Genomic DNA, 14633 nt, shown 5'->3' on the forward strand with positions numbered 1-14633 from the left:
TATAGTTAAATATCCTATATGAAAACTTGATTTTAACTTTATACATTTTAACCTTTTCTAATGAAAAGATCCGGTACTGAGAGCATGCCTTTACTAAAAGACAGTGTCATCAGCTTGTTCTACACTCAGACCTGTCAGCTTCTAAGTAAATACAACTAATTTCTGGTCCCCTAAAAATAAACTTTCTTTTGACTAAAAATGATTCTTCAAAGAGGTTGAGCCACCCATAATTGTTAACCAGAAACCAATGTTTGTGTACTTCTTGCTGTGCCATAGGGAACAGTGCAGCTAGTAAAACCTCTTTAGGAATGACGAGACAGTCCCAGGAGGGACCCACAGGTGCCGTCTAGGTATGTGCCTGTTGTTTCCTGCATGTATCCTCCTCATGCTCACAACTGTAATTCTCCTGGCTTCTCTGATTTTTTTTTAAATACATATTTTTATTGAAGTATAGTCAGTTTACAATGTTGTGTCAGTTTCTGGTCTACAGCATAATGCTTCAGTCATATAGGAACATACATATATTTGTTTTTATATTCTTTTTCACCATAAGTTACTATAAGATTATGAATATAGTTCCCTGTGCTATACGGTATGAACTTTTTTATTTTATACATGTTAGTATCTGCAAATCTCAAACTCCCAATTTATCCCTTTCCACCCCCTTCGCCCACTAGTAACTATAAGTTTGTTTTCTATGTCTGTGAGTCTGTTTCTGTTTTGTAAATAAGTTCGTTTTGTCTTTTTTTAGATTCCACATGTAAGTGATAGATTGTGTTTTTCTGGTTTGATAATTTTCTTTTGTATTATCTTGGTTTCTTTTTGGTTTTTGTGACTCTGTTGTGTGCCTTTGATTTGTTGATTACCTTGTTTTTCAGGGGGATTTCTCTTGTTCTTTTAATTGAGAGTGGTTCCTCTGCTTCATTTTACTTATATTTCTCTGGCATTACGGATTTCGGAGTATCAGTTATCTACTGTGGTCTTAAAGAGCTGTTTTACGTTTTGTTTCTTTTTATTTAAAGTGGGAGCGTTCCTGTGTAGACTGTATGTGCCTAGTAGTTTTGTTGCAATGGCTGTGCTTAGTATGGATGGTTGCCGTATCTTACTTCCGTGAGTGTTGGCTGTTATCCCTTTGATTGGGGGTGTGGTTGGTGTTGTGGTGATCAGAGCCTTCTCTGATTATTGTTGGTGAGTGGGGCTTCCTTTTTTGTTCTGTGGTTGTCACAGCCTTGACAAGGGCCAGGTCTGCTCCCTGTTGCCGGAATAGATGCTTCTAGACCCGTTTCTGAGCCGTGGTTTGTGGTCGGCAGGGTTGGAGCGCTTCAACTGGGAAGAAGAGTCGCTGAGTGTACCTCCACAGGAGATGTCCACTGGTGTCCCTCTGTGGTGTCATGTGTTACGCAGGCTTAGAAAGTACTCTTAGTTGGTGCTGCCTTTGTCCCCACCTTAGCTGTGGGAATTATCAGCCACCCACTCTGGTGTCCCCAAGGTTCTGGTCCCCAGGAACCACCAGTGCAGATCTGCCAATACCAGGTGCTAGGGCCCTCCGCAGCGAGTATGCAGTCACACACCAGAATCCGTGGTGTGCCCCAGGGTCAGTGCAGACTGCAGCCCCACCGCCACGTGAGGTAAGGGACACCGGCTTGTTGTAAGTACCCATGCTCACCCCTGCTGTGCGCCAGAACTCTGCTCACTGCCTGTCTGTCCCAGAGGCCTGGGTCCACAAAGGGACCAGAGAGAGCAAATCTGCCCTCTCTGCCAGGGGCTGTAAACAGATCCCAGTCCCTGAAGTTGCAGGGCCGCTGGGTATGGATTCAGCTTTCAGCCCCTCCTCTGCGCAGCAGCAGGTCACGGCTATGACCAGCCCCACCGCTCTTCTCGTGAGAACACACCAACAGTGGAGCCAAGCGCAGACAGCGGCTCTGGTGTGGCTGTGTTGTGCCCCTCTCCTACCACGCACACCAGCAGTGGTGCTTTTTTATGGGGGTCCTAGGCTGTTCTGTTCTGCGCACACACTCGGCCGGATTTCACACCACCGTGCAGTGTGTGAGGCTGCCTCTGTGCATTGGGCCCCAGCCCTCTGCCTGGGCTCCTCACTGATCTCCAGCAGCCAGTACCAGCTCGTCCCTGCCGGCTGGAGAGGGGCGTCCCCGCATGAAGGCGCCTTTCTTCCTTTGCTGCTCCCTCCCTGCAGGACCGTCCCGCTCCTATTTTTTCTTTTTCCCTCTTAGTGGATTTTCTGAGAATCCTCCTGTATTTCTAAGTGAGAGACATTCAGTAGGTTCAGTAGGTGTTCTGTGCGATTCAGCGGGTTTGAAGGTGTAATTCTTGGTGTATTTGTGGGAGAGGGTGAGCTGGGAGTCTCTCTACTCCACCACCTTGGCCTCCTTGATTTCTAATTTTTTACTCTTCAGCTGGATTCCTGCGTCTTTTGACCAGCCTCTGTTGTGCCTCTAGAGAAGCTAAGAAGGGCTCTGTTCTTTGTTATTTCCTCCTGCTTTAAGAATCATGTCACCAGTGTCAGAAGAAAGAGGTTCTTCCCTGACTGAAACAGTCAACTAATTGCTGTTTACAGGTAACAGTGCCTGCAAAGCTGGAATCTGTGGTGCATTCCTTTCCCTTAAATGTGCCACACTGCAGGACTGGCAGATGAGATCTGCTCTACTAAAGCCAGCCCGGGAACCAGGGAAGCCAAAGGTGGCTTCATTCTTGGTCCCTTACAGTAGCCTCTAGCTCAAGACAGATCTCATTGTTCTGCTCCAGGTCTGCTGGGACAACCCAATGCACCCAAGCCTCGTGGGCATGACTTCAAATAGCATCGGCATTTCCCCAAAACCATCTGAGGGCACAGTAAGTTGAGGTTTTAGTTTTTGTATTTGTCCTTCACCGGATAAAACTGACAATACAATGAACCTCACAAGGACCACATCATTATCAGCATGATTTTGCAGTTGGGAGGTTAGCCCTCATCCCCATACTTTTTTCCTCACTCTGCTTCTCCTCCTTGTGCTTTTTTCCCCATTTACTATGCTTTCTATTTCACTTTTATTGGAAATGGGTCACTAATTTTAAAAGGACATTTTTAGGAGGAATTGTGTTATAGAGGTTTCCTAAGAGAAAGCCAGAGAGAGGCTTTTCCAGGCCTCAGAAAGACCGGTACTCATGTGGAAGAGGAAATAGTTGTACCACAGGTTTGAGCACATGAAACAAGATAGGAATAAGGTTAGATGCAAAGGAAACAAGGAAGTAAACTCTGGAAGGCGCATGAACAACCAGAGTGTCTGCTATTGTCACACTTCTGATGCCATCATTTACTGTATCGTATTTCCAGGTAGTCTGGCTGTCAGTGTGTTATGTCTCCACCCCCAGGCGCCCCACCTCGAGTAGGATCTACCAAGGCTCCACTGGATGTGCCACTGTGTCCACGAGAATGCTCACCCTGGAGGTGATGGCCTAAGAGGGAGGGGCAGGTTAGGACAGTGGAGTGAGGTCTTTAATCTGGGCCAAGGCTGTAGATATGAAGTGCCCCTGAGAGTCGGGCTCCCAGAGAACTCCTTCCAGCAGCAATGACAACTTGATTCTGTAGGGGACACAAAACAGGATTAATTACCCATTCATCATCTCTGCTAGGTTCCTGCTGTAATCCAGGCATAATGCTATGCTCCGGAGATACAAGGATGAGTAAGACACTGGCCAGACCCCAGGGCTTGAATTTAAATGCCCTTTATGCTCAGGAAACCACAGCTGAGGAAGTTCACTCCAGTTGCTCCTCTGGTACATAAAGAATGAAGGAAAAGTGTGCCCAAGCAGCGGTCTGGTGCAGGCAGCTTATCTGCAGTGATCAGCACTTCTACAAGGGAGCAGTCTTGGTCAGTGTGTACACACCACCTTCTATGGCCCTGCTGCTTGAAATCTTGTAGGAACTGTCTTTCAAAATTGTCTTTAAAGAAGTGTTTAACATTTTCACTGGTGGCAGATTTACAGGCTTTGAGGTAGATTTCATTTTTGGAAACTACCAAACATTATTCTGAACCAAGGCTGGATCAAACTGGCTGATAGGGTTCTGGTAGAGCAGGGCCTGACAGTGAAATGACCAGTGAAGAGTTTCTCATTGACTTAATTTTGAAAACTACAAGTGAATCCAGAAATAATAATAATGGCTAAAATTTATTGAGCCTTTACCCTATTTTAGATACCATGCTTAACCCTTTAAGTACGGCAGTGTCAGTTAAAAGGAAAAATTTAAACTTATTTATGGAATTACTCATTTACTAAGTCTCCTCTCCATTTCCTGGTTAAACTATCTTCATTCCTAAAATCAAGTCTTCTGCCAGCTTGTGCCCAGTCAGCCTGCTTCTCTCTCCAGATCCACTCAGGCCTCCGCGAGCCCTTCCCCGACTCCGCTGTTGCTTTCTGACTGCCTTTGGCTTTTGGTCATCGTCTGTGAACCTGGATGGTTTTGTGAGTGTTTCATTTTTCCACCTAGACGCTAAGCACCTGGGGGCAGGGACCGTCTCGGGTTTGTGTCTACCTTTCTGGTGCCCAGTGTAGCCCTGCTCGTCACACAGACTCAGCACTTACTGCTATACCAGGGTTCGCAGGCTGACTGGTGGCAGCACCACTCAAGTAACGGCCAAGCCCTCCTAATTCGTTACCATTTCATTACTTAATGCTCACATATCAGAGAAAGGAAGGAGGAGTCTTCAAAATCATAAGTTTTACTCAAGGCTCAGGAAAAGGCTGCTCTGAGATTGTATCCACTTTTTAAATAAAACCTCTGATTTATCTTTATACTCAGTGCTTCAGGGCCCCCAGTCGCAGGTCTGTGTTGGGAAAGTGAAATCATATTGACTCAAGTGAACGACACTCAGGAAAAGTGCATCTGCATGTTGTGCAGACAGGACTCCTAAGTTATGCCTAGGTGCTCTACACCACTCCCTGCAGGTGGTGTAATGGTTAATTGAGTTTAATTTTTATGTGATACATGGGTTTTTGGTAAGTTTAATTTTTGGAAAGTGAATGCAAGCCAAATTTATAATATAAAGTAGTCCCACGACCCAATCTTTTGAGACTCCTCCCATAAGCTTATAATCCGTCTTTTTCTGTCATGGCTAACCCTAAATTTTTGCTTTCAAGCTTGCCTGTAAATGAGTTAAAGCAAGGGCTACTTGAGCTGTTGGCCAGTAGAGGGCAGTTTCACCACAGTTCTCACAAGCCAGAGCCAGTCCACAGCACCTGCCCGGCCCCACAGACCCCGTCTGTACCCAAAAATCTAGGAAGGCTTCCCCAGCCCTTCCTCCCACAGTTTGCACCTATTCTTCAGCATTTAATCCTATACAGATTGGCATTTTACTTAACTTCCCATGTGTATAAACCTTGATTTTCCTCAAGAGCAAGGACTCTTGTCTTCTCTTTCTCTCTCTCTCATAGCCTAGCACAGTTCTGTACAATGTCATACTCTAAAATGAAAGAATCAGGGGTTTTGCTGTGTATTTTAAGCTAACCCCCTTTAATCTGCTATATCTATTAAAATTCAAAATGTGCATACTATTTGACCTAGCAGTCTTGTAGGAATCTTACCAGCAGTGGTATTTGCACAGTTATATAAAAGACATAGCTGGAAGAATGCTCAGTTAGAGCATTGTCTGTAATAGTAAAATTGGAAATAACTGAGTAAATGTCTATGAGGAAGTGAACCAAAGAAGTAAGATACTGTGCTGGGCCAATAAATTACAATTCTGTCATTAAAAAGAATCGGTTAGAGTGTGTGTGTGTGTGTGTCTGTCTGTCTGTCTCTTTTTCTAGAATCATACAAAAACAGTTTGGAAGAAAAAGAGCCAATTGGGGTCGTCAGACTTCTCCAGTGAAGGGCCAAGGTAACGAGGTTTTGTGGGACATGAGTCTCTGAAGCAGCTAACCAGCTGCCCCTGGAGTGCAGCAGCGGCCGTGAGGGAGTGAGTGAGCATGCCGTAGTCTGGCAGGGCTCTACTTGTGGACACTGCACTTTGAAATTCATTCAACTTCATGTGTTGTGAAATACTGTTTTGTTTTTTTTTTTTCAACCTTTACACATGTCAATCATTTTCAGTTCTTGGGCTGCCAACTAGAGCTGGTTCTCAGGCTGTAATCTGCCAAGCCCTGTGGTGGAGGATGAAATTGGAGGGATGGTGAGGCGAACTTTCCACGCAGAAAATGATGGGACTGTATGTGAATATTATTTTCCTTTTTGTGTTTCTCTGTTTTTCAAGTAAAAATCTAAAATATATATAAAATGAGATCATCCCAAGTCCCAGCCCTGGAACAAACGCAGGTACGAGAGTGGCAGGGTCTCAGGACTCACCTTTTTCTTCGACCGCACAGTGATCACAGAGCTCCCAAACCTTGAGCTTGCCTGCAAAACACACCGTCTGTTAGTGGCCTTCTGAAAACATAGGATAATATTTTATCAATTCAAAATAAAGGAAAGGGCATTTTTTGGGGGGTAGTTTTTCTTTCATTCTTTCAGAAGATACTTACTTCAGGAGAAATCAATACGTATTGGGCCTGGAAGAAAGAAAATGGTGAGAAAGGGAGGCTATTGATGTTATTACTATTGATGTGGATTTTTTTAACCAATTTTAATTACACTCTTACCCTCATATTTCTACATTTCAGAGAAGCCCTTTGATACCAGAAATTCCCTTAATAGGAATGCAGCTCAGAAAAAGATGTATAAAAATGTTCAGTGTGAATGTCATATTTATAATAGCAAAAATTTGAAATGGACTGAGTGACTAGCCATTTAAATCATGGTTAAATAAATTGGTTTATCTACAGATAAAATACTAGGCAGCCAGTAAATATATAAGAATATAGGAAGGCATAGAAAACTTACTACATTGATAGTTTAAAAAAAAATCAAGTTATAAAGTTTTATACAAAATTATCTACAATATGGCCACAATTTAGTAAAATATATACCCACACACATAGTATAATGGTAAAGAGTGCACTTTAGAATCGGCTCTTGGTTTGAGTCACTGTTTTGCCATTTCCTAGCAGTATGACATGTGACAAATTCCTTATCTGATCATCAATGTCTTTATCTGTAACAGGCAAAATACCAAATTAATGGCTTTGATGTGTGGATCAGACTGTGTTTGTGTGTGTGTGTATATATATGTATGTGTATGTATATGTATGTATATATATACACACACACAAACTATGTATATGTATACATATAGAGTGTGTGTATATATATGCTACTTAGCATAGTGCCAGGCACAGAGTGCACAAAAAAATGGTAGCAACTAAGTTCATAAAACTAGATGGATACCCATCAGAAGGTTAACAGACATTATCTCTGGAGAATGGAATTCTAGGTAGATGACTTTAATTTTCTTCTTTGTAGTGTTTTGTATTTTCTACAGTTTTACAATAAACTTCATTCATTTTGCAATCTAAAAAATAATTAGGTTTAAAAATAACCACAAATGTTTTAGGCCCAGGAAACTGAAGGAAACCTACCTGAGAAATGGAATAAAACAAAGCAATGAAATAAAATATGACGAATTAAGATGAAATAAAAAGGGAGTTTTCATAAAACCCCTACGGCCATGGCCTGTTTTCTTGCGCTGTGGCTCCTAACCAGGCAGTGGCGGGCTGTGACCCGGACCAGCACAGAGCACAGGTGATCATGCCCTGACCCCGCATTCAGGCAGAAACTAAGCGTTCTACCATGGATGTGACTTAAGAAGACGCCAGCAAGTAGCCTTACTCCCCAACGTGGGGTGGAATTTTGTACAAGAACATTTTACCTTTTCTTCTGGACATGGAGCTACCCATGATTTGCATTTGCCTGTCATGTTGCCGGAGGTGATCTGTTTGCCGTTATATACATAAACGCGGCCATCTTCTCCCCCCATCAGGCCAGAGGTCACATCTGTGATCCTCAGTGGGGCTGCCACGATGATTTCATCTGTAAACAATACAGAGTAGCAGAAGTACCTTACTCACTGTCATCTGTTCCATTGTTCCACTGCTGGATCCTAACGCAACCTTCCACAAATAATCTTAGTGCATCCTTTTCTAGTCTACCCTGACTTCATTCCAGCGTAGTCAAAGGCTTTTGTTTTCTGTTTCATCATCAATAACAGTTCATGTGGGTGGCTCTCACGTTACCACTTCACAAAGTATGGCTCAGCCGTGTACAGCCAGCTCTGATCTTGATTCAGAATATGTAACTCAAAATACGTTGAAAGGCCCTTGGGCTACTGGGCTGTCAATTATGAGGGCTGCGCTTAGATGATCCAGCTGGGGCCCCATCTAGTTAAACAAAGACTCAGCTAGAGGTACTTCCTTTCCTACCTAAGCCATCGTTATCCAGGTCACTCAAGTGCAGGACTCCACCAAATCGGGAGAAGCGGCGGTCTCCGCTGAAGGTGCTGAGCAAAGAAGGCTGCAAGTCGGGTGACAGTCCATACATCCGAGCACCTCCACCTTGGTGCAAGGTCATGGTCAGGAATGCCACCTTAGACACGTCATCTGAAACAAACCACAGTACAGTAACTGCTGCCATTCACAAGGTTGAGGACCGGTTAAACACTGAACAGAATCCTCTTCTCGTTCATGTCTCTATGCCACGTGTGACCAGGCAGACCACTCAGAATCACTGGGTAGATGGTTTAGTGCCTGTCAACTCTGGTCATTTACAGCTAGCTTGGGCACCAAACATCGGATAAGCTCAGGGATATCCCATCAAACAGGTGTTCATCTTTCAGCCTACCCCCTCCAGTACATCTCCACACAACCATCTTTTCACTGCACAAACCGCCTATAGCAGCACCCTTCTGATTTATAACTCTGGATAAAGTCCAAATTCTTTGCAAGGCCTCGTACAAGCCCACAAGGCCCTACAGAATCCTACTGCTACTTATGGCTCTAGCACCATCCGGGGCCACTTGCCCCTTTTCACCCACAACGAATTTACACCACAGCCCATTATATTTCTTAAGTCTGGGCCTTTGAACGTGATGGGCTACCTGCCTGGAAGGGACACCGCTGTCCCTGCAGCCTCCCTCTCCTGTCACACCCGGCTGCCCGCCAGTTCCTGCTCCTCCAGAATCGCTCAGGCTGAGAAAGGCCCTGCGCTTGGCTCTATGCTCTGCTGCCACTGACTTAAAACTCTGGGTAGTTTTTTAAAACAAATTTTTGTACTGGGTCCCACAAATTATGTGGGTGAAATATAATGAAAACACAAGGAAAATGGGAAAATCTGAACAAGATTGGTGGATTATATCTATGTTGATAACTGTTGTGACGACTTTATGGTTTGAAAGCTGTTATCACTGGGGAAAACTGGAGAAAATATAACATGGATCTCATTTCTTACAACTGCATTTAAATTTCTAATTATCTCAAAAAGCTTCATTTATATGTGATATATGTATGTATGACTATATATAATTATATACAATTAACCTTTTTATTTTGTATTTTATACAATATTTTATAATAGAGAAAATTACTAAGGCAGTAAGAGAACCCAAACCAAGGAAATTTGGGAAGCTCTAATCCACAGCACTCAGGCAGCAAGAGCTGTGAGGTAAATAAAATCAGTAACACTTGTTGCATGAGTGTAGAAATCACTACCTAGACTCTGCAAAGGAAAACAAACAAAAAACTGTTCCAGAGCTAAGTCAGCAACTTTTTGTTAAAATGCTGTGTCCTTACTCATGCAGTGAAAAGTTTAACTGTTCCTTTGCCCAATCCACTTCTGCTTATCAAATTTAAAATTGTGTGAAACAAAAAATCTTTCTGAAAAAATCATTGGACAATATGTAACAGGAGCCGTAAGATTAAACTGTCTAGTCCAAGAATTCTATCCAAAAAACAAATCAGAAAGGCAGTCAGGTTTCTGTACATGGATGTTCAGTAATTCCTTATTCACAACAAAAAAAAATTGGAAATAATCTAAAATTCCAGCAATAGGAAAACAGTAGTAAACCGCATGTGCCTACAGAAAAAAATGTGATACGGGATCAAAAGTCATACTTTAGAAGATCATTTAACATGAGAACATGCTCAAGATATGAAATATTAGGTGTGAAAAATATATAGTATGTTTTTAAATATCTGGATAAGGGTGATTTTCTTCAGTACACTTCTTGTATTTTCACAAATTTCTACAATAAGCATGATGCATTTTTGTCATCTTGGAGGGAGTAATTTTTTTTTAACTCTCCCGCAAAGCAAACAAAGTTATATTTTATTAACATATACCCTCAGAGTGGACCTATTCCTGATGAACTGATTTATATAATGCACTGAATGCTCTCTAGCTCCAAGCTCAATGGGATAGAAGGTTTAAAAACACACCAGCTTACTTTCATGTGTGATTTTCAACAAATCTTTGAAATAGACATTATAAACTGTATCATGCAGATAATGATAGGTTCAGGTAGGTTAAGTAACTTCCCCAAAGTGACCCCATTTGCTAGTAATGAGAAAGGAAGTATTTAAACTCAGGTCCATCTGCCTCCAGGTCTCATTAACTTTCCCCAAATATGACGTGGTCACATGACTGAGAAGAAGTGAAGTTTCATGGTAGGTGACCTACCTTGGGTTGGAGTCCCAACCAGCAGCACTTGTGTCCGGGTCCCATTCACCGTCACGTGGCCGCTTGACAGGGAGGTACCCAGTTTCCCCATGGCCTGTGAAATGCAGTAAGTCAATCCAGTACAACTGAGAAAACTTTCTCTGTGGTCCGCTCTCCTGGGGAGGGAGGGGCTACCATACCTTGTCTCCAGCAATGGTGAACCAGCTTTCGCAGTTTGGCGGGAAGTAGCCATACACCTGTCCAAGGCTCTGTTTCTCATCACGAGTGTGGAACAAATGGCCCAGACTGAAATGAAGCACACTGGGCTTAGCTGCTGGGGCACAGGGTTTAATGCTGGCCAAATATTCAGGTCCAAGAAAAGACAACCCATCTCTTCGCCACCCATGCCCTCCTCCCTGTATTTTCTTGGTCCCTGTGATCCTAGGCCAGGGTGGGGGAAGGGGGACTTTCAGAGTGAACCCCAGTTATCAAGGCTCTCCAGATACGAAGTTCACCATCCTACTTCCCAGCTGACAAAATATAGGGATGCCTACTGTTATGGGCTGAATTGTGTTCCCCAAAAATTCATATATTGAAATCCTAACCCCCAGTACCTCAGAATAGGACTGAATTTGAAGACAGGGTCTTTGAAGAGGTAATTATGTTCAAATGAGGTCATTAAGGTAGGGCCCTAATCCAATATGGTTAGTGTCCTTATAAGAAGAGGGAAAGACACCAGGGATGGGCCCACAGAAAGGAGGCTGTATGAGAACATGGGGAAGACAGCCATCCATAAGCGAGGGAGGGAGGAAATCAACCCAGCTGACACCTTGATTTCACATTTCTAACCTCCAGAACTGTGAGAAAATAAATTCCTGTTGCTTAAGCCACCCGGGTTGTGGCACCTTGGCAGCCCAGGCAGACTAGCCCACCTCTCTCACTTTCAAACTTCTAAGAAGGAGCATTTGCAACCTTGCCCCCAGAGCCTCTGCTGTTCCTTGAAGGGTAAGACTGTCTTAGCCGCTTCCTCTGAACCCACACTTAACAGGCCCCCAGGGCTGCAGGCACCTGCCCCTTGTGCTCCTGGTTGCTGGGTCCCCACGTGAGTGCTCACCTACTGGCATTCTTCCAGGTGGGGCTCCCAGCCAACAGCAAAGTCCTGTTGTTGATAGTGACACCATGAAGGGAATACCCTAACCAGGCGTAGTCCTCCTCGCCTCTCACCATCCAGTTGGCCGCCTCCACATTCAGATTTTCTACACAAGACAGCCAGTGCATTTTTCTTGAAGTGGGAAGACCACCAGACTAGACAGAGGGGGCTTTTTTTGTAGAATAATGAGAGATGGGTTCATGGGGCTGAATTTCTACCAGAACTCTTGTGTCCCCATGCTATTCCCAGGGCCCCAGTGTCAGAAATGGACCTCATGCTCAAGTAAGAAACATATTTCTAGAGCTCACTTCTGTTGGGCCTGTTGGACATCAAGCCCAGTGATGCTCAAGTGTGTCTACTCTTCCACTGAGACACTATGAGAATAGTGTCACTATGTACGCCCCTCCCTCCCTAGATCTGAATCTACAAGCTGGATCTCTGTATATTCAGTGAGTCTATCCATGTCATTTTCTAGGACATCTGCAAGAGTAAGAGACTGTTAGAAAATTCAGGGGAAACAATATGCAATTAGGAAAACAGGACACAAACCCATATGGCAAGAGAAGTCACCACCAACTAGAGCAGCGGAGGTCTCCACCCACCCATTCCTCCCACCCCCACCAAGCACTACCTTTGTCACTGTGGCTGGGGCCAGAATAAAATGCAGCCACAATTCCCTTCTGTTTTCCTCCCCCTGGTGCAAAAGGGGAGCCAATCACCAGGTCAGGCTCCCTGTCTCCATTCACATCTGCAGCCAAGAGTGTCCAGCCCAAGTTACAGTAGGTGTCCTGAAGAGGAAACATGAAACCTATTCTACTCAGCCCCGGAGGCAATTAGGATTCAGCGAGTTCTAGTTTTTCTCCATCTGGTGAGGGTGGTCCACATACCTGGCAAGAGATGGTGATGTTGGGGGAAGAAGATACTCTTCCTTGTTTGGAACCAAAGTAGATGTACACTGCACCCTAGGTGAGACAAACCACAGGGCGACCATAAGGCTGGGTGGTGACCCAAGAACCTTAAATAATAGCAAGACGAAGACGACTGATGATGAAGCAAATCACCATCAGAGCTCCCTAGGGTCAGGAGCTTACTACTGACAGAAGTCAGTGAGCAGTCCTGTGCATTGCTGCTGGGCTGAAATGTTTGTTTCAAGTCTGCCACTTCCATCAGATGATTAGAGCCCCTGGAGCAGCAACTGTCATTTTTATCTTTGGCTCTCCAGTGTCTTGCTCCAGATCTGCCATCCATAATTGTTCAGTGTATTTACAGAATGACTTATTTAACACTTTCCCTCTTGAAGACTTGGCTGGGTTTCTGTCTCTTCCATGAAGCCCTCCCCTAGCCCAGACCATTCTTTCTTTGAACACTACCTGGTCGTGTGGGTACCACTCACTTGCCTTGGGGCACGTGCTGTGCTCTTGTTCTGTGTTATGAACCAGTTTCTATCTTATAACTTGCCTGTCTCCATCCATACTCCTCCTCCAAGCATTTGTTTTCCATAGTGAGCCAAGGTCAGGGTATACAATGATAAGACCAACATCTATCCCCCTGAAAAGCTGGCCAAGAGGCAGCTGTGGCATTGCAAAGTAAGGTGCTTCAAAGATGCAGCAAGCACAGGATGCTATGTGAGGACAGCCAAGTGTCTCCTGACCCAGGGTTAGATCACACTTCCTGCAGGAAGTGACATGCCACTGCTACAGAAAGAAAAAAAGCAGTGGTGTGGGAGAAAGGGCTTTCTAGACAGAGGGGGCTGGACAAGCACGGGTCCTAACATAAGTGCGCCCAATGGGTCTAGATGACAAATCTCGAAATAGGGTGAGGAGGGAGGGGAAGAGGTGAGCCTGCGGCAGGAGAGGGAAATGAAGGGTCTCTGACCGTCACTGTGACTCGTGGTGCCTGGCAACAGTGTGGAGGACTCCTGGGAGGAGAGCCCTGTGGTCCAGGACCCAGGATCTCTGCTCCCAGGAAGAAAATAGGGACCACATTAGGTTCCGAGGATGACAGGAAAGATCCAGGAAGTCACCTCTCTGCCGGGAAGACAGGAAGCTGTGGATCGGCTGGAATTTCTGCCTCACTTCACTATCCTGCAGCATCCTCCGCAGGGAGAGAGGGGCTAGGAGGAAGGCACTGGGTGGAACTGGGAAATTCCACCCACGAAGCCAAACTGAGGCCAAGGAGGCAGAAACAGGTGCTGCCAGGTAACCTGCAGTCTCACTGAGGAATCGAACAGGGGGCCGGGATCATCTCCCCACACTCTGCCTGGCACCCTGATGGTCTGCTTTCCACAGGGGCTCCACAGACACCGCCTCTGCTCAGTGTCCCCTCCCCTCCCACCCGTCCCCCTGCCCCTGCCCCCAGCAGCAGCCTTACTGTGTAGGTTAGCTTCTGGGAGCCCACAGACGGGGCTCCCACGGCCAGGTCAGGCACGCCGTCCTTGTTAAAGTCCAGCACGGCCACGGCCGAGCCAAAGCGACCTGAGGGCTGAAGAGGCACCAGTTACTTCCCCTGGGTTCAGCCACAACCTGCAGCAGAGCCCTCCTGACTCCTGGAGTGGAGGGGCCTGGGGACCCCTCCCAGCACCGAGGAACAAGACGGCAGCAAACTGTAACTCAGCCCAGACCCACCAGATGGGTCACTCTGCCCTAAGGATGTTCTTGGCATGTCTGTCTGCCTCGAGGGGAAGATGAGATGCCAGAAAGAAGGTCGGTTCTTCTAAGTTCTGGGGTTTTATTTTTTAGAAAATGGTCCAGTTATACATGATGCCCCATGTTAAGGACCAGACTCCTCTTGGAAAGTAACCAAAATAATAACACCAGGCAACAGCAGCTAACCTTTATCGAGCATTCAGGATGTTCCAGAGCTGTGCTGGCCAGCGCGGTAGCCACTAGCTAAACGAGGCTATTA

At 45.2% G+C, this 14633-nt stretch overlaps 1 protein-coding gene across 3 annotated transcripts in view; it reads right to left on the bottom strand.

Moving 5' to 3' along the window:
- Positions 1-2855: 2855 nt before the first annotated feature.
- Positions 2856-14633, bottom strand: part of GPLD1 (glycosylphosphatidylinositol specific phospholipase D1) — a 45607-nt gene continuing 33829 nt past the window's right edge. For all 3 annotated transcript variants that reach the window (XM_074348177.1, XM_074348176.1, XM_074348178.1), the window contains 11 exons: positions 14100-14210; positions 12617-12691; positions 12361-12517; positions 11694-11835; positions 10780-10885; positions 10601-10694; positions 8350-8526; positions 7800-7960; positions 6517-6543; positions 6341-6391; positions 2856-3580 (listed from right to left, as the gene is read on the bottom strand). In XM_074348177.1, coding sequence (XP_074204278.1) covers positions 3494-3580; positions 6341-6391; positions 6517-6543; positions 7800-7960; positions 8350-8526; positions 10601-10694; positions 10780-10885; positions 11694-11835; positions 12361-12517; positions 12617-12691; positions 14100-14210 — 1188 coding nt within the window. In that variant the 3' untranslated portion in view covers positions 2856-3493. The remainder of the gene's footprint in view (positions 3581-6340; positions 6392-6516; positions 6544-7799; positions 7961-8349; positions 8527-10600; positions 10695-10779; positions 10886-11693; positions 11836-12360; positions 12518-12616; positions 12692-14099; positions 14211-14633) is intronic.

The sequence above is a fragment of the Camelus bactrianus genome, chromosome 20 (assembly GCF_048773025.1).
Source record: "Camelus bactrianus isolate YW-2024 breed Bactrian camel chromosome 20, ASM4877302v1, whole genome shotgun sequence".
Classification (NCBI taxonomy): domain Eukaryota; kingdom Metazoa; phylum Chordata; class Mammalia; order Artiodactyla; family Camelidae; genus Camelus; species Camelus bactrianus.